This window comes from Leucoraja erinacea, chromosome 11, assembly GCF_028641065.1.
Source record: "Leucoraja erinacea ecotype New England chromosome 11, Leri_hhj_1, whole genome shotgun sequence".
Lineage (NCBI taxonomy): Eukaryota > Metazoa > Chordata > Chondrichthyes > Rajiformes > Rajidae > Leucoraja > Leucoraja erinaceus.
Genome location: NC_073387.1, coordinates 36285272 through 36307763, shown reverse-complemented (window position 1 = coordinate 36307763; position 22492 = coordinate 36285272). Strand labels below are relative to the sequence as shown.

Genomic DNA, 22492 nt, shown 5'->3' with positions numbered 1-22492 from the left:
TCCTGTGCCATACTTTTCTAAGTATACAGAAATGCTTGAAACAAAAGATCTAGACTTGAAGCTAGGCTTGACAATGCAGAGAGAACATGATAAATAGTAAGATTAAACGATAACTTACCAGTTTGAAGTTTGATCTGCATTTTATGAGGAGTTACGATGAGGGATTACGTGAAGAAGCCCGCTAGGACGCATGCGTGTCATTCTTCAAAGCAGCGGTGTGAATTCACAGATAACTGTAATGACTAAACATAGTAAGATTAGAGAAGAGGTACCAGTTAAGTATATGATCAGGGTGGGAGCGGAGGGCACGTAATCCCTCATCGTAACTCCTCATAAAATACAGATCAAACTTCAAACTGGTAAGTTCTCATTTAATCTTACTATTTTACTTCGGAGTCACGTGAGTGACTACGTGAAGATTTCAAAGCTCTGTGATTTCATGCCGTGGAAACGAGTCCATGCACACGTCTGCCTTGACTGTGGGAGGAATAGGGTTAACATAATTGCACATGATTCATTATTGAAATCATAAAATTTATTAACACAAATTATAACCCCATTTATGGGCTTTTAATTAATTTATAGAATTTAAAAATTTTTCTGCAAATGTTCCAGTTTTCCTCACTGGTTTATTATAAAATAACTGGAAAGTTCTTTTCCCTGACCATCCTGCTCCTTCGAGGTCTTGGTCCATGGGCACATCCAGTTGTACTGCTGCCGATGTAGCTGCAGCCCTGGTGGAATGAGATTTAAACACGTTAGTATCCACCCCAGCCTGCGTCAGTACCTGTTTCAGCCATCTCAAGATCGTCTGGACCGTCACTTTTTTGTGAGGTTTCTTATGGCTGATCAGCAGTCCCTCTCATTACCTCTTAGGATTTTTGTTCTCTCCATGTATAGTGATAGATGTTTAACTATCAGATTCAGATTCAGATTCAATTTTAATTGTCATTGTCAGTGTACAGTACAGAGACAACGAAATGCATTGTATACAGAGCCGGTCATCTGCAGGGTATGGCCTAAATTGGATATTGAGGCCTACTGATCCCTGTCTGTTCTGTATGACTAGTTCGTAAATATGGAACGTAATATCGTCAGGTGAGGAGGTCATGTTGTCCAGTCTGAGTTTGTGCAGTGACTGGACCCTCTGTGCCGTGACCAATGCCATTAACATGACTGTTTTTAACGTTAGTCTGTGTAGGGACAGGGTAGATGCTGGTGACCAGTTCCTGAGTGCTTTCAGGACAATGCTTACATCCCATATATGGGAGTACCTGGTTTTTGGGGGGTTTGTGTTAAATATTCCCCTCATGAGCTTGGTTACCAGAGGGTTAGTCCCTACCGTGTAACGCTCTGTCCCTTGCCATAGGTATGTCAACAGGGCACTTCTGGCGCTGTTGATGGCACTGTAGCTGAGCCCCTCATCATAGTGGAGGCCTGCCAGATATTCCAGAACAGATGGGATGTTGATATTTCTGTTGGTGATTTTGTTCTTATGACAGTACGTTTCCCACTTTCTGATGTAGACCAGATATTGTTTCTTGGTTGATTCTCTTTGGGCCGCCGAGATGATGTTTGCTGTTCGGTCCGTGAGTCCCAGTTGTAGAAGTGGTGTCTTTAAACTCTACAAATTAACAGGTTCAAGCTTTTATGGCTTGGATGGCTATCCCCTGTCACGAGATGTAGTAGTAGATCTGGTCTGTGTGGGATTGTAATACATGGTTCTAATACCATGTTTTGCACCACTGGGAACCATGGTTGTGTAGGCCAATCAGGTACTACCAAAATACCAGACGCAGAGTCTTGTTGTATTTTCCTTAATACCCGACTGATGAGGCAGAAGGGAGGGAATGCGTAAATAAACCATTTCCCCCAATGCAACGAAAATGCATCTGTTGCCGCTGCCCCAGGATCTGGTTCCCATGAAACATAGTTAGATATCTGGTTGTTTAGTCTGGATGAGAAAAGATCGATATCCGGTGTTCCATATTTTGCTGTAATATCAGAAAACACCGTTTTGTTTAACATCCATTCGGTGTTTTCATTAAATTTGCGTGACCTGGCGTCTGCCACTAAATTTAGTCTCCCTGGTAGGTAAATGGCTGATATCCAAATATTTCTCTGGATGCACCATTGCCAAATTGAATTAGCAAGATTGTCACATGATATCGATTTGTTGCCACCCATGTGGTTGATGTATGCTACCACAGTGGTATTGTCTATTTGTAATCTAACATGTTGGTGGTGTGATCCAGTACAATATGACTTAAGGCCATGAAATGCACCCAACATTTCCAAGTAATTTATACCCAGTGTGAGTAAGAAGGATGCCTCCTGCGCTGTCCATCTACCCCCACAGCTGGTGATGGTATTGGTGGCTCCCCACCCTAGTGCACTGGCATCAGTTTGTAGTACCATCGAAGGGTTACTGGCAATGATTGGGTTGGAACAAAGCCAGATGTTATCTATCCACCATTTTAGTTCCGTTTTGGCTTGGATTGGTAGTCTCATAGGTCTGTCAAAGTGACCTGCATTAATTTTTAGAGCTTGAATTTTGGCTCTCTGTAAGTTTTGGTAATGTAGGGGTCCAAATTGTATGGCTGGGAAAGCAGCCACCATTTTACCAATTACTTAAGCTACCAATCTGATGGATGGGTTTCTGATGTCAATGAGGTTGCTGCAAACCTCTATTATTTCTCTGGCCTTTCCCTTAGGTAGTGTCACTGTCATGTGAACTGAATCAATGGTGAATCCCAAGTAGTCCATAGTAGTGGACGGTGTTAGTTTAGATTTATCTGGATGGATGATAAATCCCAGTTTTTCAAACAACTGTTTTGTGCCTGTTACAGTTAGTATGGCCAATTCCAAAGTTATGCCCACAATTAGTATGTCATCTATATATGCCATAATCATGTGTTTGCGTTTCCGTAGAAATGCTAGGGCCGGTTTCAAGATTTTTGTGAACAGCCTGGGGGCTGATGTTAGCCCATTTGGCAGTGCTTTATATTGCCATGAGTTGTCCCATCCAGTTGAATTTTAAGTAACATCTGTGGTCACCTCGTATGGGTACTGAATAGTAAGCATCTTTTAAATCGATGCTAGCCATGAAGTACCCTTTGGAAATTAGATGTTTAGCAGTAACAAAGGTTTCCATTTTAAAGTGAATATATTGTACAAATGTATTCAATTTTGTCAGATCTATGATGATGCGACAACCACCATCTTTTTTGGTTTTGGTAAATATATTGGACACGAATTCTAATGGTTCGTGTCGCGTTTGCTCAATTACACCTTTTATGTAAAGCCACTCCAGTTCAGCTTGTGCTTCTGTTTTTTCCTTATCAGAGAGCACAAACTTTCGGTTTGGTTTATGTTGAACTGGAGGGCTGTTTTCGTGTATAAACTCTATGGTATATCCCTGGATACTGCTTAAGACGTAAGTATTGGTTGTTAGCATGCTCCATGCATTCAAAAACCAGTATAGTCTTCCCCCAACCTCCATGCTTCCCATGTTATTTGGAGAACCAGACCCACCTACCTCCATTGTTACCAGTGGCAGGACTACTTCTTCCTGAAGTTTTTCCGTTGCTGTTGTGCTGGTGCTTGGTTTTTCGGGTTGGTTGCTGGTGTTGTTGGGGTTCCCCGCATTTTCCAGGAAGGCCGGCCTGGGCCATGGCCTAAAAAAGATTCATGTTTGGAGTGCCGTGCCCTCGAGCTCTCACCAGTTCCGCTGGTGGGTGCGTAGGGGTGCAGTCGTAGGCTGTGGTGGGTTTTTGCAGGGTGATTTGTTCATTTTATTAACCCCAAAGTTTTTGCTTCTTCGTCTAGCTCCTTTACCTGCTTCGACAAGTTGCCTCCGAACAGGAGAATGGATGGTTTGGTGGCTCCAGGTTTACACAGTCCTGCAAATTTAGGATTAAGCGTCGGCTGTATGGCACTTTTTATGATGCTGTTTAATTTGTGCTGGGTATTGCAGAACAGTGCCAGTGTGTCCTGTTGATCTTGGGACATAACCCTGTCGTCCACAGTGCGGGCAAATGCCGTTATTCCTGCAGTCAGCAATTTTAGGACTTTTTGAAGTTTCACGTCCATACTTCTGACCCCTGGTCCGATATGTTTCCAGATGCAGCTGTTAATGATTGGGACGTTTAGGGAAATGCAGTTGGCTGGTGCCATATGTCTTCCTGTCGTATCCACTACAGCCTGTTCTTGTAGCTGGTTCAGTGACATATAGTCAATGCTGGCAGCAAGCTTTGGCTCCAGATTTGCCCCAGTTTGTTCTGGCTGTATGAAATTTGCCACCATATCCAGCAAGTTTTCTTTGTCCTGCACCCCATGCACACTTGTATGTTCTTCCGCGGACCCCTCTTCCAAGTCAGCCCAGAACTGACTTGAAGTGCTCCCCTCCGATAAGGTGGAGACACTATGCAGCCCTTGGAAAGGTACTGCTGTGGGTTTGATATAGGGCCCACAGTGGCCTGACTCCAAATCCCGGAGCCGGTCACGCTGGAGCAGATGCTCCAAACACCGTTCCATACGGGTCCAGCGCTCTCGTTCGCTGGCCTTCCGCGGTGTATCAGAGTTTGTTTGTTTTGTGTTTTGCCTACCCGCTCGGCCGCGTTGATTTGGCCGGTGCGGCAGCAACACAGGGCACAGCTGATCCCACTACGGGTGATCTTAGTGCTGACGGCTGCTTTTGCTGGCTGTCCGCTGCTCCGCGGTCCTCCCTGACCAGCTTCGGCGCAGCCCTCATTGTCTTTTTCCCTTTCTCCATTCTCCGTCTGTAGTGGGCAAAAAGGCAAAAGACCGCAGAGTAAAAACCTTACCTGCAATAGCAGCTTTTTAAATTGCCGCCGCGGGGGAACGTCCTTCCACCGCGTCTGACGTTTCGCAATGCGTGTAGCGCAATGACATGCATGCGTCCTAGCGGGCTTCTTCACGTAGTCACTCACGTGACTCCGAAGTAAAATCAGAACTAACCAGCCCAATGATCACTGCCTCTCGTAGCCTAGTGATTTGCCAGTGCTTTTTTTGTCAGAAGAAACACACCCCCCTTTGGTATGAAATACACTTTTTACTTTATAGTCTTTTCCTGAACTATAAAATAATTATATTTATAATAACTATTTCCTCAGATGCTGCCTGGCTGCTTTTTTTTTGGTTTAACAACATCTTCTGTCAGACTAACAAGTGACCAATGAAAAATTCTTCACTAGTCAGGCCTGACCCTTGCTTATCAATAACAGAAGATTATTTCAGTATGTAATAAGGCTCATAATGAACAAATTTAAACTGCATTGAGTCTGTTTAATGATCAGGATTTAACATAGACTGACTTAATGAACATTTGCATCTAAAGATACCTATTTTCATCGATAGGCTGGTTCATTAGACAAATCACGCTTTTGCTATCTCAACCATAAAAATATTCCTACTCAAAAGTTTATTTTTGTTGAAATATCTGCTACAATAAACATTCTACTTTCAAATGAACCAGGTTATTAATAAGGTTTATTAGGACATCCCAAAAATAGTGAATAATAATAATACAATAGAAATCTAGGCCCTTTCTTTTGATTAAAGTTCCACAAAGCAAATTGTGAATGTTTCTAGGAGACATAATGTTAATTCAGCGTACATGATAAAATTAATATTTCAAGTATTCACCTAAGGATGAAAAATAAATGTCCCATTAAACAATTACATGGGTCTTGCTCCAGGACTGCAGAGACCAAAAGAAGAGCATGCTTGTGGAGATAAATTGGATTCTATTTAGCTGTTGCACCAGCAGTAATACAACACATTAAAGGAAAAGTTAATCACATATTTGGTTTCTGGGTTGCCCACAGTTTGGCTCATTGTAATGAATCGCATTGAATAATGATAATCAAAGCTATTCTTATCAGTTCCCCTAACAGTGCTTTCTTTCCAGGTTTGCTCAATGCAATACACATGATATCATTTGACAAGTTATCTTTTGAAAGACTGTAAAATTGGAATGATAAAGATTATATGAAATAAAGGATCTTAATAATGGTTGCATGCCATCATTTATAAAGGAAGACCAGCATGAGATTTGTTTTCTGTCTTTTCCCTATAGGTCACACACTGGTGCCATGACATTGACTTTCTACCTGGTGATGCCGGTGCAGAGGGTACTTAAATATCCACTGCTTTTAGATACTATACTGAAAAATACACCCCAGTCTGATGAAGGCTATGAGGCACTAGAGAAAGCTACTAAGGCCATGCAAGAAGTCAATATTAATATCAATGAATATAAGGGATTAAAGGAAGTAGGTATGAAAAGGTCTTTGTACTTTCATTGCATTTATCTCCTAAATGCTTCCACATCATCATTCGCTCTTATTCTGTTTTCAGTTAATGATAGATGCAGATCATTGCATTGATAACATTGCCTGTGCATTTTGTGAGTAAGTCATAATGGGAAAATATTGTCCTTGGCTCAGTAGTACGTCACAAAACGTTTTACCAATAAATTGAGAAACTTTCTCAAGGAAGTCATTTTTTGATGAATGTGCCTTTTGTATTCACACTTGGAAAGGGTATTTTCCTGCATTGCAAGGCTTGCAAGAATGCAGACATACGTAAAGGATATGCATGCCTCTACAGGTACTGCTGTAGCAATTTCCTGCCATCAGTGTAATACAATTGATGTGAATGGTTTTTTTGGAAGTTCCAATGGGTCTTTGGGAAATGACTCCCACACTCCCTACCAAATATCATTCCCCTTGGCAGCAATTGAAAGTATAGTGTGGAAATTACTTTCACAGCAGTAAAAGTAGCAAGAAATCTGGCCCCTGGTTCAAAAAACTATAAGGGAGATTGTTAACAATAAAGCCAGAAATTGGTGTGCATTATGTTCTTAGTCAATGTTTTGGATTGCATGATTAACAGCAGAAGTTGCAGTTGTGAGATTTGCGCTGTTTAAGAACATAGAACATAGAATAGTACAACATGGGAAAGGCTTTCAATGCCACTATCATATATGTTACTACCGTTACACCTGGCAGTGCATTCTAGGCACCCCCTCTTTATTAAAAACTTGCCCCTTAAATTTATTTTAAATTTTCCCCCTCTCACCTTAAAGCTATGCCCTCTAGTCTTTGACATTTCCACCCAGGAAACAAGGTTCTGATCCATTATTTTATATATTTCTATCAAGTCTCCCCACAGCTTCCGACTATTCAAAAAAAAATATCCAAGTTGGAACATCCTTTGCTTCTAGATAATACACTCTAATCTAGGCAGCATTCTGGTAAAACTCTTCTGCACCCTCTACAAAGCCTCCACATTCTCCCAGCAATGGGGCAATCAGAACTGTGCACAATACTCCAGTTTGTGTTTCTGCTCTCCCCCACCATTTCTTGTTTGCTTTGTGATTGTGGCTTCAATTCCTTCGAGATTATGGCGGGTGGAACAATCATATATGAAATCCCCTCAAGAGTGTGCAAGCCACAGGTAAAATGTGCCTGTTTGCATGCAGTAGAATTCTGGTTCAGACCCATTCTCATGAAGAATAGGCAGAATGGTGGGAGGTGGGGGGTGAACTGGATTTTGACTTTGAGAGTAATCTAGGCATTTCTGTTTTTTTTGCTTCTTGAGATCTGACGAGCATGAGGCCAATACAAATCATATTGGGAAGCACCAGTTACTTCCAATTAAAGTTAGTATTCCATATCCGTCCCATCTGTCTCCTACTTCTTAACTGATCTCCTAATTTCTTTGAATTCTTCAAGCTTATTTTTAATCAAACATTTTGTTTGTGGGTGTTTTATAAACTATTTCTTAAGGTAAAGCAAGGTCCTAAAATGATTTATAAAGAAAGACATTTTGAAATCAGTGAGATGAAAGACTAGTGCACCAGGTAAGAAATTACAAAATCCCAAAATTCAATCACCCACTACAAGACTGGACATATGGCTCAAGGAATATTGATGCAAGGGTGGTATAGATGTCAGCCAAAGAAAGTGTGATGAAAGGTAAAGAGGTGATGAAGGAAAGTGCGATGATTATACATTTAAGGATTTTAAAGTCAAAGTAGATGAAAAAGAAAGTAGAAGCAGTGTGGCGGGGGTGAGACGGAAGATAAATCTTTTAAGATTGTGGAAATGAATGCAGATTTGAAGGTAAGGAATCAATGATAATGGAGAGAATCAATGATAATGGAGTGGTTAGCCATATTAAGCCATCGGGTTCCCCTTGTGATGCTGTCCCTCCTCATCTTTTTAAAGAGGTTTTCCCTAGTATAGGGCAGTCGGCTCTTGCTATTATCAACAGCAGCTTGTGTTACATAGAAACATAGAAACATAGAAATTAGGTGCAGGAGTAGGCCATTCGGCCCTTCGAGCCTGCACCGCCATTCAATATGATCATGGCTGATCATCCAACTCAGTATCCCGTAAGCCTTCTCTCCATACCCCCTGATCCCCTTAGCCACAAGGGCCACATCTAACTCCCTCTTAAATATAACCAATGAACTGGCCTCAACTACCCTCTGTGGCAGAGAGTTCCAGAGATTCACCACTCTCTGTGTGAAAAAAGTTCTTCTCATCTCGGTTTTAAAGGATTTCCCCCTTATCCTTAAGCTGTGACCCCTTGTCCTGGACTTCCCCAACATCGGGAACAATCTTCCTGCATCTAGCCTGTCCAACCCCTGAAGAATTTTGTAAGTTTCTATAAGATCCCCTCTCAATCTTCTAAATTCTAGAGAGTATAAACCAAGTCTATCCAGTCTTTCTTCATAAGACAGTCCTGACATCCCAGGAATCAGTCTGGTGAACCGTCTCTGCACTCCCTCTATGGCAATAATGTCCTTCCTCAGATTTGGAGACCAAAACTGTACGCAATACTCCAGGTGTGGTCTCACCAAGACCCTGTACAACTGCAGTAGAACCTCTCTGCTCCTATACTCAAATCCTTTTGCAATGAAAGCTAACATACCATTCGCTTTCTTTACTGCCTGCTGCACCTGCATGCCTACCTTCAATGACTGGTGTACCATGACACCCAGGTCTCGCTGCATCTCCCCCTTTCCCAATCTTGTGTTCTGGGGTTGTCCCCGTAAGTTTTAAACATGCAGTAGTGCAACCACTACTTAAGAAACCTGGCCTGTATCAAACTGTTCTGGCCAATTTTAGACCGATCTCCAAGTTGCCTTTTATTTCAAAAATTCTGGAGAAAGTTGTTTATGCTCAGCTAAAACTCTTCTTGGATGAGCATAATATTCGGGAGGTTTTCCAGTCTGGGTTTAAAACTATGCATAGCACAGTCAGCATTGCTAAGGGTTTTTAATGACATCCTCCTAGCTAATGATTCTGGTGATTATGTGGTTCTTGTCCTGCTGGACCTATCTGCCGCCTTTGATACAGTGGACCATAGTATCTTAGTATCTCGGTTACAGCACCTAGTGGGCATTTGTGGCAGTGCCCTGGAATGGTTCAGGTCTTATCTGGCAGACAGAACTATGTGTGTAAGCCTTGCTGGTTTTGAATCCTCCTCCGCTCCTCTGTCATATGGGGTTCCACAGGGCTCAATTTTAGGGCCCCTGCTTTTCTCACTGTACTTACTTCCTCTGGGTTCCATTCTTAGAAAGCATGGCATCTCTTTTCATTGTTATGCTGATGATAGCCAACTATATATGCCGCTGAGGAAGGAAGATGCTTTCTCTGTCAAATCACTTCTGTTATGTCTTGATGACATTAAATCCTGGATGGCCCTAAACTTTCTAGGTTTTAATGAAAAGAAGACAGAGGTGATAGTGTTTGGTCCCAATGGCTGCCGTGAACCTCCCCCTGTTGACTTGGGTCCCCTGGCACGGTATGTGAAGCCAACAGTTTTGAATTTGGGTTTTAAGATGGACAGTGATTTTAAATTAGATCATCAAATAGGTGCGGTAGTTAAGTCCAGCTTCTTTCATTTAAGGCAGCTGGCAAAGGTGAGGCCCATTCTTGAGCGGCAGCATTTTGAAACAGTAATCCATGCCTTCATCACGTCTAGGCTGGATTACTGTAACACACTCTATTTTGGAGTTACTCGATCTGCCCTGGCTCGTCTCCAGTTGGTTCAGAATGCTGCTGCTCGCCTCTTAACTGGAACTCGAAAGAGGGAGCACATAACGACAATTCTGGCCTCCCTCCACTGGCTGCCGGTGTACTTTCGAGTTCACTTTAAGATTCTTTTATTTGTTTTTAAATCTTTTTAAATGGTCTCGCCCCGCCTTACTTCTCTGAGCTGCTTCATCCCTACGCTCCTGTCCGGTGCCTCAGGTCAGCTGATCAGCTGCTCCTGGAGGTACCGAGGTCTAAGCGGAAGCTCAGAGGGGATAGAGCCTTCTCTGTTGCTGCTCCGACATTATGGAACACTCTGCCGTTGCACATCAGACAGGCCCCCTCACTGTCCATCTTCAAAACCAGTCTTAAAACCCTTTTCTATTCCTTGGCATTTGACCCTGCATGAGACTTTGCTCCTGTTTTAGTGTTTTTAATGTTTTTTTTATTGTTTTTACTCTCTCTTTTAATGTTTTTATTGTGTAATAATTTTTTTTTTGGTTCATGATTAGTCATGTACAGCACTTTGTTGCAACAGTGGTTGTTTTTAAAGTACTCTATAAATAAAGTTATTATAGTTATTATAGAAGTTGATAACGTTTGTAAATGTAGGCTAAGGAGAAGTTTGAGTATGGAAAGGGAGAGCATCAAGAGAATAGGCAGATGAGATAGTATAGTAATGGGTGGTACAGTGCCTCATTTATTAGAGCCACTGCCTCACAGCGCCAGGGTCTTAGGTTCACTACTGACTCTGGGTACTTGGAGTTTGCATGTTCTCGCTATAACCATGTTCCATGGTGCTTCATTTGGAGTGATCTAGTTTCCTCCCATATCCCAAAGAAATACACATTGGGAAGTGAATTGCCTGCTACAAATTGCCTCTAGTATGAAAGTGAGGAATAGAATCTGAGAAGAGTTGATGAGAATGTGGAGAGATTAAAATGAGATTAATGCAGGATTTGTGTAAATGAATGGTTGATGGTTGGCATGGACCAGATGTATTGAAGGGGCTGTTTTCATTCTGTTTCATTTTGAATATATGAATTAATGGCTTATGAAGTTTACAAATGCAGAAGGAAATTGAATTTGTTACTTAGAATAATCTGGCACCTGCACAGTTTCCTATTGCTATGGAATCCACCTGCTGTGCAAATGAGTAGACCTGGCACACTAAAATCTGGCAGTGAGGGAAATAAGTTAACATGGGTGAAGACCTAGTTCTAATGATATCCGACAATATTCAGATAGCAGATGTTATATTTGGCAAGCAGTTGGCTTCGACCAGGTATTAGACCAGTGAGAGGCAAATGCTAGAATCTGTTTTGTTATTAATGTTTTATGTTTCTTCCAATTCCAACAGCAAACAAATATATCAGAGCAGAACATCTTTCACTAATGGATTCAATATGCAGAATAAACCCACATTCTATTTCAAAGAAGGCATCCAGGCTTAGTCAAGTTATTAAACATGAAACTGGAATTCTTCCAAAAGTAAGTTGTTGGTCCAGTATTAAAAAAAATAATAATTTTGCAATGCATACTGCAAGTAAAACTATAATGAATTCCATCAATGGTATTAGAATACACTGTGTAGAAGCAACAAATTCAAAGAGCCAGTATGTACTGGAATGAGTTAGACTTTTTCAGAATATTATGAATCTGATTCCATTTCCAATCTAAGGAATTTGCATTTCATTGCTTTTCCAAAGGAAACAAAAGACATGTGTATTAAATTAAATGTCAGATGATTTGTGCCATAATTCCACTTGAACGTTTTGTACAGTTAATTTGTATGACTCAGAAATGACCACTGAAGCAAAGTTTTATTCAAAACTCTCTGAACTGCATACAATTTCTATAAGGTCCTGTAAAGGCAGTAAAGATGGGTTTGTATTTCTGATCAGTTATAGTAATGCAGAGATAAATGCAAATAAACATGTGACACATGCAACAAAATATGAAATTCTACATCTCAACTGTGAAGTTTGATTCTTCATGTCTATTATTTGCCCTTTCAAATAGTTTATTAAAATGAGAATTGGAATATACAGCAATAATGAATTATTCGTATTAGAGAATGCTATATTAGATAATACCATAACAAGGTGTAAAAATGGGAGGATATAAAGCAAAGTGATGCTACCACACAATTACAAGGAAACACATATTTTCCATCATTGATGGTTTCAGATTCTTTGCTAATAATCTGTTTTTGAGATATTCCATTAAGATGAACAGGCACCTTGATAGTTGTGATTTGGTACACCAATGATGTTCTCATTGAATACTTCTAAATGCATGTTATAACCCTTTGCAGGAGTAATAGAATTGCATTTTGGTGACAGAGAAACAAATATTGATATTTAATTCATCGAAACATAGAAAATAGGTTCAAGATGAGGTCATTCGGCCCTTCAAGCCAGCACCGCCATTCATTGTGATCATGGCTGATCCCATTGTCTAATTCCAAGTAGAAGTTGCTGCAACGTGAACCCTAAGACATATGGGAACTAATTAATGTTAAATACATTTTTATTTGAGGTCTTGAAAGAATTGAGTTCCAAACAATCAACTTAATCATCCGAATCTGCAGTATATTTATGTTATTCTGCCGAATATGGTCTGATTCTTTTCTGCAATTATTCACTTACTTAGGAATTGAGAATGAAGCATTGAAATTTGCAAGTTAATGGGGTAGAACTTCATGCGTGGTTGCGTGTGCGTAGGTTACAAATGTCCCCTGACCAGTGGTTCTGAAATCTGAAAGGGAAGTAGAATGTGCATGCAACACCATTGAAAGATGGGTGGGAATGGTTAGCAGATGGAGAAGATAATGAATGCAGGGGCAGAGAAGGCAGTGAACTTTCACTGTGCAGTCTGGAGAAAAGAATGTGGTTACTTTGACTTTGGAATTCATATCTTGGGTCAACTTCTACAGTTGGGTCCCAATGAACTGAAGCTCAATTTCAAGTCGAGTTTATTGTCATCTGCACAATTACGGTGAAGTACAGGCACAATGCAAATCTTACTTGTGGATACAAAGATATAAACAATACAGAAAACCCTAAGTTATATGTAAATTGTGAAACAAAAACTGCAAAAACAAAAATTCATGAATGTAATTTACATAGATACAACCAAGACTTTGTTGCATTCTGAGTAAACTTATCTCCAAAGATAGACACAAAAAGCTGGAGTAACTCAGTAGGACAGACAGCGTCTCTGGAGAGCAGGAATGGGTGACGTTTAGGACAGAGACCGTCAGTCTGAGAGCAGGTTCTCGACCCAAAGTTTCGTGACTTTTCGGAGAGATGCCTTCTGTCTGAAGAGTTACTCCAGCCTTTTCATAGAACATAGAAACATAGAAATTTCGCAGGAGGCCATTCGGCCCTTCTCGCCAGAGATTCTGCCTGATCATGGCTGATTACTCCAGCCTCAGTATCCCGTATCTTCGGTGTAAACCTCCATCCCCAGGTTCTTCTTAGCCACAACATCTAACTCTCTCTTAGCTAGCCAATGAAATGTTTTGTGTCTATCTTCGGTGTAAACCGGCATCTGCAGGTTCTTCTTATTCAAAATTATCTCCAAGCTCCAAGCCGTGGACATCTACACCTCCCTTTCCAACTGGATCCAATCGCTATTATCACTTTGTTCTTTTTCACTTACACTGTTACAGTGTGGAAGCGAGCCCTTTGCGCCACCGAGTCTGCGTCGACCAGCGATCACCCCATGCACCAACACTATCACTAGGGATAATGTGACAATTGTACTCTGCCAGTTAACCTACAAACCTGTAAGTCTTTGGGGTGTGGGAGGAAACTGGAACACCTGGAGAAAACCCACATATTCGCGGAGAACATACAAACTGTGTACAGACAGCACCCATAGTCACTATTGAACCGGGGTCTCTGGTGCTCTAAGGCAGCAACTCTACCACAGCACCACTGTGCTGCCACATGGCCATGAACTCAGGTGTACCTCAGGACTGTGTGCTTAGTCCCCTGGCTCTACTCTATTTACACCACGAATGTGTGGCTATGCACAGCTCCAATGCCATCCGCAATCTTGCCAAACATACCAATGTAGTCGGCCAAATCATGGGTGGTGATGAGTCAGCATACAGGAGTGATATAGAATACCTTGAGTGGTGCTGCAACAACAGCCTCTTGCTCAACGTTATCAAAACCAAGGAACTTCCGAAAGGGGAAGTTGGGAGACCATACACCAGTTTTCATTGGTGGGTTGATGGTAAAGGGAGTTAGCAGCTTCAAAAACATCTCGATGACCTGTTCAGGGCCCAGCACTAGATGTAATCATGAAGCACATAGCCATGACCCCCTACCTTCTTTGAAGTTTAATGTCACTGATAAGTTTACAGATGGACTGTAGAAAGCACGTTGACTGGTTACATCATGGCCTGGTATGGCAGCACACAGGAATGCAAGAGGCTGCTGAGATTGTGGACTCAGTCCAGTTCTCAGCCACAGGCTCTGCCTCAAGAAAGTGGCATCTGTTATCAAGGATCCCCATTCTCCTGGCCTTGCTTTCTTCTCAGTGCTACTGTCGGGCCGGATGTAGAGAATCCTGAACTCCCATACCACCAGATTCAGGTGAAGTTACTTTCCTACAACCATCAAGTTCTTAAACAAGTCGACACAACTCTCATCCTACCTCAATAGAACACTATGGAGCACCTCTTACATCTCTAGGTATTGCATAAGATTATAACACATTCGAGTAGAATTAGGCTATTCGCCCCATCAGCTCTCCAATCAATCATGGCTGATCTATTTTTCCCTCTCAAACCTATTTCCTGCCATCTCACCACAACCTTTAATGCCTTTACTAATCAATTTCCACATTAAACATTTGATTCCCGTTGTGTTTTTGCAGGAACGCCTTGTTTTGTACAGCCTTTTTCTTTTCATTATCTTGTATAAGTTATGTATTATATTATGCTCTACGTTTGGTCTGAATCTACATGCATACATCAAAACAAGTTTTTCATTGTACCTGTACCTCACCCTTCTTCGCTGCTTAGGAGAGTACGAAAAAAAATGGCAACTGCAGAAAGGCAGTGGGTCAGTTGTTTCAAACATTTTAAATATCTGAAGAACAACAAAAACAGGAAGGGAGAGATTTATTTTATAGGTTTGTGTGTACATTATCACAGGAGATCAATGAACTGTTTTTTATTTGATGAACTTTCAGCTGGATCGAACATCAAATGTCACTCTGTTTTACAGGTTGCAGAAAGAATCCTCTCCAGACATCTAACCCCATTGTCTGGCCATAAGCAACTTAAATAGTGAATGCTTGTACTATCTTAGCTGCTTAATTAAAACATACTATCAACTCAATTCAAATATATTGCCTTCATCATTCAGCAGACCTGAATCAGAGCACCATTAACTTTTTGTGATTACTGGTGTAACAAGATGGATGTTCAGGTGAGCAATTCACCTGCGATTTGCAGGTGGATCAAAGCTGGGTTTCATTCAATGAAAGTGATCTGAAACCTTGATCAATTTAATTATTTTGGAGTTCACATGTTTTTGAAGGAGCATGCTAAACAAAGTGGACAGGATTTATGGTGTGTTTTTTTTAAAACCTGGAAGTGACAGCAGGACACGGGGACAGGGTGGCAGAACTACAGTTTGCTGGGATTTGTGGGGAGGGTTGATATATGGGACCAGCTAGTTCCTAAAAATCAGTAGGAAACCCTCCATAATTGCAGTGGACCTCTGCATAATGGCTGATACCATTGCACAGAGTGTACATGGTGCATCATCTACCCTATTCCTGCTTTAAAAGAACACGTGGAGTCTGTTTGGTGCTTTCGCACCCCCATGGTTACAAACCCAATAGAAACATAGAAAATAGGTGCAGGAGTAGGCCATTTGGCCCCTTGAGCCAGTACCGCCATTCAATTATGATCATGGCCAATCATGCAAAATAAGTACCCCTGTCCTGCTTTCTCCCCATATCCCTTGATTCCGTTAGCCCTGGGAGATTTATCTAACTCCCTCTTGAAAACATCCAGTGAATTGGCCTCCACTGCCTTCAGTGGCAGAGAATTCCACAGATTCACAATCTCTGTGTGAGGCTAATAATTAATGACTAATGAGGAATATATATTTTTTACAATTTATTTTTGATTTATTTGTAGACCAAAGACAAAGATTTTGATGGTATGGTAAAGCTTTTCAATATAATAGAAAAGGATGTTACAACACTGAAGAAAAATGCACAAAATTACTTAACAAATGTGGAGGTAACAAAACAATTTGTTTTCTTTTTTTATTCTCTTCTTGTCATTGGATATTTTTCAAGTTTGTTTCCAACTGCTTTGCCTTTTACTTTTGCTCTTATGTATTTATTCTTTTTTTTTCCGATTACTTTCTTGTGTCTTCGTTCTATATTATATGTTAACATTAAAGAAGGTGCATTTCATCCTTTAGGAAGTTAGTTTATTTTCTTCATGTCTACATGCCTAGAAGACAACTTATAGAATCAACCAATACAATGTTTGCCAAAGAACAAAGCAGTGACACAAGATAAGTGCTGAAAACCACTGATAAATGTGAGGTTATCCATTTTGGTGGCAAAAACAGGAAAGCAGACTATTATCTAAATGGTGGCCGACTAGGAAAAGGAAAGATGCAGTGAGACCTGGGTGTCATGGTACACCAGTCATTGAAAGTAGGCATGCAGGTGCAGCAGGCAGTGAAGAAAGTGAATGGTATGTTAGCTTTCATAGCAAAAGGATTTGAGTATAGGAGCAGGGAGGTTCTACTGCAGTTGTACAGGGTCTTGGTGAGACCACACCTGGAGTATTGCGTACAGTTTTGGTCTCCAAATCTGAGGAAGGACATTCTTGCCATAGAGGGAGTGCAGAGAAGGTTCACCAGACTGATTCCTGGGATGTCAAGTCAAGTCAAGTCAAGTTTATTTGTCACATACACATACGAGATGTGCAGTGAAATGAAAGTGGCAATGCTCGCAGACTTTTGTGCAAAAGACAATAACAAAACAACCAAACAAATCATAAACACAATCATAACACACGTCAGGACTGTCTTATGAAGAAAGACTGGATAGACTTGGTTTATACTCTCTAGAATTTAGGAGATTGAGAGGGGATATTATAGAAACTTACAAAATTCTTAAGGGGTTGGACAGGCTAGATGCAGGAAGATTGTTCCCGATGTTGGGGAAGTCCAGGACAAGGGGTCACAGCTTAAGGACAAGGGGGAAATCACTTTAAAACCGAGATGAGAAGAACATTTTTCACACAGAGAGTGGTGAATCTCTGGAACTCTCTGCCACAGAGGGTAGTCGAGGCCAGTTCATTGGCTATATTTAAGAGGGAGTTAGATGTGGCCCTTGTGGCTAAGGGGATCAGAGGGTATGGAGAGAAGGCAGGTACGGGATACTGAGTTGGATGATCAGCCATGATCATATTGAATGGCAGTGCAGGCTCGAAGGGCCGAATGGTCTACTCCTGCACCTATTTCTATGTTTCTATGTTTCTATGACTCCTGCTGGCTCGGAGGAGAATAACCATGAACTATGCACATTCAATTATATATATTACCACGATGCATTCCTCCCTTCTCCACAAAAAGAAAATTTAAAATCATTTTACAAAAGCTTTCAAATAGCCTGGAGATCTCCTTTCTCCAGTAGAGTCCACTTGAGGCAATACAGGATCTGCTGTTTCTCGCGGATTCATGTTGTACCCACATACCTGTTGGTCCATCGTTAACACTGGGATCTGTATTGCTGTATCAGTAGTCACCTTCTCCACTAGACTGAGAGTATCTGCATTTCACAGTTATTAGTTTCTTCATATGTTCTCAAAGCCATTTTCACAACCAATGTGGAACTATTTGAGGTATAATTTCATTTAATGCAGCAGAGAAATCAAAGGTTTGTGAGCTGTATAGATCGTGAAGTCATAGAGTCCTAAAGTGTGGAAACAAGCTCTTTGGCCCAACTTGCCCACACCGGTTATGTTTGGCCCATATCCTTCTAAACCCGTCCTATTCCATGTACCAGTCTAAATGTTTTTTAAATGTTGTGATAGTACCTGCCTCACCTACCTCCACTGGCAGCTATGTTCCATATACCCACCACTCTTTGTGTGAAAAAGTTACCCCTGATGTTCCTATTAAAGTACACCTTTGGAATTGTGGGACTCCAAGCATGATGGCTAACCCTTCCTTCTCCAGATGAGACTTTCTCTCTGCTGAAATCAGCTCTCTGGACATAAACCCTTTGGTTTTTCAAAACTATCTTCCATCAATGGGACAATACAGCACCAATGCCACATGGTGAAGCGTTGCAAGATTAACTCTCTGCCTGTTAAGTCACGAACTAGCAAAACGCCATTTTTTGGGAATACGCAAAATCCTGTTGAACTTCAGTCCAATCTCCGCTTCACATCTTTTTACAGCAATTCCTGTCAGTGGAGCAAAGGGCATTATTAGATGTGACAAGGTTTTAATATGGTAATTCAGCATCACTGGTCATGCCGTCAGTTCAGGTACATTATTTGGAGCAGAAACATTGGTAATAGCTTTCAGCATCTCTCAAAGTGGTATCCACAGCGTCTCAAGTATTGCATTTCATTTGAAAAGAAAAAAACACCTAGTTATCTTTGAACATGGACCTGCCTTTTATACTTTCTAGCTCAAAACTATCTTCAGATTCTACAGGAATCTTTTCAGTCTCCCTGAACACAGAATATTAGTCAAGGGTCCATCGACCCTCAGAACTCCCCTGCAACCTCTTAATTCTCTGAAGGATGACAGGCGCAGAAAAAACTTTGAAGGATAGTTGATTTTTTGTTAACTGGTTTTTGGGTGTATCCACTGTCAAAAACTTCTTAGACTAATCCTTCAATACAATCCACTGTTGTGCCTAACTCCAATTCAGTGTAGAAAATTGACCTCTCTCAGATAAAATTGTAAACAACTCTTCTATTCTTGGAATTAGAGCCTGCGCTAGGAAGATTCAATTAATACTCAGTTTATAATGTCCACTAATCCTGATGGATCCATGGATTCTCCGTGGATTGTCACCTTGTCGTGGTGGAGAAGGTTGTGTGGACCTGAGATCCTGAGAGTGATGCCATCTGGACTATGCTCCTGGTAGGGCCACCCATGGCGGTAAGGTCGAGGGGGAGGTCTCCGACAAAGAGCAATCCAACAAAGACCTCAACAGTGGAAGAGGCAGAGGACGATGGCTGACTTGAGTGGGGCATCACAACGACTGGGAAGGTGGATGAAGGCTGCAACAGAAAAGGGTCTCCGGTCGTCTTGGACTCCATGCCACTGGATCTGGACACAGATCTGTCAAGGAGCGTGGGGTGGCTAACCGTGCACCAGTCTCCTCACGTTAAACAAAGTCACGCACAGGCGACCTCCATTTAGGGAATAGCACACTGGAGACACCCTTGGTCAGCCATCACCGAAGGGGGCCTAAGAACAATCCTGATGGATCCATCATGATTCAATAGTGGCACGGTAGATGCTAACTATTCAGAGAATTTGACAGCTTCATTTATTTTCTCTCTTGTTAATCTTGTTAATCTCTGTCTAGAATTTAGCTTTCATTGCTTGAGGCATTATCTTAGCTTGAAGAACCATGGTAGTGAGCCCAGATAATTTAGAATTTTAGATTGGGTGCCCTTCATTGAGCCCAGTCCAGTTTTGAAAACTGCTTCATATCCCCCAAGCATATCCTGCCTCGCCATTTTAACAAGACAAGTCTTCCTCTGAATCAGAGGAATTTATTTATTTCGACAGATTTGGTCCAGAGTTTGCAACAACATGTAGTTTCAACTTGTTTTGCTAATTCAATTATATCCCAGCAAATCCACCTACTTTATTTTCACCTGTAAAGGTTTTCATATTTAGCTCTGCCATTTTGAATTCAAATTTAACGTTTGCCGGCCATCCTGCCACACATACAGTCTGTTTCATCAACATAATAGTGCATGAAAATCTCACATCCCGGTAAATCACAATACATGTTAACAATCAGTGATTCTCTTTTTGATAAATCAATGCATCTTAATTGAAATATCCTTTATATTACTATCTTCACTTGCTTCCTTTACACTGTGAGAATAGTGGTAATTTTGAATACCTTTCCTTCATGATTTGCTTTCATTCAGTTGCTCAACTTATTGCTCACTTCTATAAACTCTGGTTATGTGTTCCTTCAAACAGTATGTGTGACACTTCTGTTGCCTGAACCAGCTTTCAGACATTTACAGTAGCTTCATTGCTGTAACAGCCTTTTATTATCTTTTGAAAAAGATGTTCAGTATGCCTTTGTCACATGTCCACTGTGCAAGGATAGCTTGTCTCACTTGCAAACCGTACATGTTTCTCGTTGTGAATCCCATTGCCTGGACAGCTCACGGTGCATTTTCATAGGTCAGGTGCACTTCTGGTAGAAACAGCTGAATCCAGTCATCGGTGATTTGCCATACGAAGCTGTCCTTTATCATCGGAGAGAAGTATTGCAGGGTGCAAGGCCACCAAATTCAAGTGCAGTTCATGCCATTTCAAGCAGGGTGCTAGGCCACCAAATTCAAAATGTCTGCAAGGCCACCAAATTCAAATGTCTTTCATACCTTTCAAGCAGGGTGCAAGGCCATCAAATTCAAATGCAGTTTCATACCATTTCAAGCAGGGTGCAAGGCCACCAAATTCAAGTGCAGTTTCATACCACTTCAAGCCGGGTGCAAGGCCACCAAATTCAAGTGCAGTTTCATGCCATTTCAAGCAGGTTGCAAGGCCACCAAATTCAAGTGCAGTTTCATGCCACTTCAAGCAGGGTGCAAGACAACCAAATTCAAGTGCAGTTTCATACCATTTCAAGCAGGGTGCAAGGCCACCAAATTCAAGTGCAGTTTCTGACCACTTCAAGCAGGGTGCAAGGCCACCAAATTCAAGTGCAGTTTCGTACCACTTCAAGCAGGGTGCAAGGCCACCAAATTCAATTGTAATTTCATGCCACTTCAAGCAGGGTGCAAGGCCACCAAATTCAAGTGCAGTTTCATGCCACTTCAAGCAGGTGCAAGGCCACCAAATTCAAGTGCAGTTTCATACCACTTCAAGCAGGGTGCAAAGCCACCAAATTCAAGTGCAGTTTCATACCATTTCAAGCATGGTGTAAGGCCACCAAATCCAGTCATCGGTGATTTGCCATATGAAGCTGTCCTTTAGCATCGGAGAGAAGTATTGCAGGGTGCAAGGCCACCAAATTCAAGTGCAGTTTTATACCATTTCATGCAGGGTGCATGGCCACCACATTCAAATGCAGTTTCATACCATTTCAAGCAGGGCAAAACCACCATAAAACCACACAAAACATCACATACACACCACATAACACCACATTCACAGTTCAGTAGACATTCATGTGTTCAGTTGATTCACAGCTCAGACAGATTTGTGACCTCTCTCTCCCCCATCTTGCAGGGACTGAGCCACAACCACACTTCCTGGTTTTATAATCCCTCCCCCCTCCCACCGGAAGTGGTGTGGCCTTCATGGCGTGATTGACAGGGGAGAGATCCTCAAATTTTTTTTTTAACACTTTTATTTTTAATTGATGGGAAGAATCCTCTGCACCTGATGAGCACCAACAGCCATTTGCAGTGCTTCAATTCAAACCAACCACCACCAACAGCCATTTGCAGTGCTTTCAAACCAACCACCACCAACAGCCATTTGCAGTGCTTCACTTCAAACTAATTGCTGTGCTTCACTTCAAACTAACCACATTTTGATTTTCAAACCACATTAAGGGCACTCAATGTCAGCAAAACTACACTCACAGTTGAGTAGACATGTGTTCAGTGTTATTCGCAGCTCAGAGAGACGTGACCCTCTCGCTCCCCCATCTTGTAGAGACTGACTGAGGCACTCAACTCTTCCGGATTTTATAGTCCCTCCGGAAGGGGCATGGCCTTCAGGAGAAAGAATCTCAACATTTTTAAAAACACTAATAACTCTTTTATTTTTCATCGATGGGAAAAATCCTCATGTCCTGCACAGCTGAGGGGGACTGTGAGTAAGATGGTCAAAAATCACTGCTGTAAGTGGCAGCATTTAAAAAAAAATCAATATACAGAACAACAGGAAGTGGTCGAGATCAGACTTTTAGTAATATATAGATGTTGTTTGCATCAAACATATGTAACTGTTTCGTCGAATATTTCTCCCTTGACTGAGTTTGACAGTTAGATGCTGCAGTCAAACCTTTGTTTGAATCTGATGGTTGTTTCACTTTGCTTCTCTTTCCATGTTTTCTCTTTTGGCCTACTTTAGTTCGGAAACAATTTTGTCACCGATATATCACATCTTAACATACCAAACATGTTTCATCTGTTAGCGGTGGAT

At 41.4% G+C, this 22492-nt stretch overlaps 1 protein-coding gene across 4 annotated transcripts in view; it reads left to right on the top strand.

Moving 5' to 3' along the window:
* arhgef37 (Rho guanine nucleotide exchange factor (GEF) 37) overlaps nucleotides 1-22492 on the top strand; it is a 111625-nt gene that overhangs the window by 62085 nt on the left and 27048 nt on the right. For 3 of the 4 annotated variants that reach the window (XM_055643032.1, XM_055643029.1, XM_055643030.1), the window contains 3 exons: nucleotides 6101-6300; nucleotides 11431-11561; nucleotides 16240-16344. In XM_055643032.1, coding sequence (XP_055499007.1) covers nucleotides 6101-6300; nucleotides 11431-11561; nucleotides 16240-16344 — 436 coding nt within the window. The remainder of the gene's footprint in view (nucleotides 1-6100; nucleotides 6301-11430; nucleotides 11562-16239; nucleotides 16345-22492) is intronic. The other variant, XM_055643033.1, reaches the window with a different exon arrangement.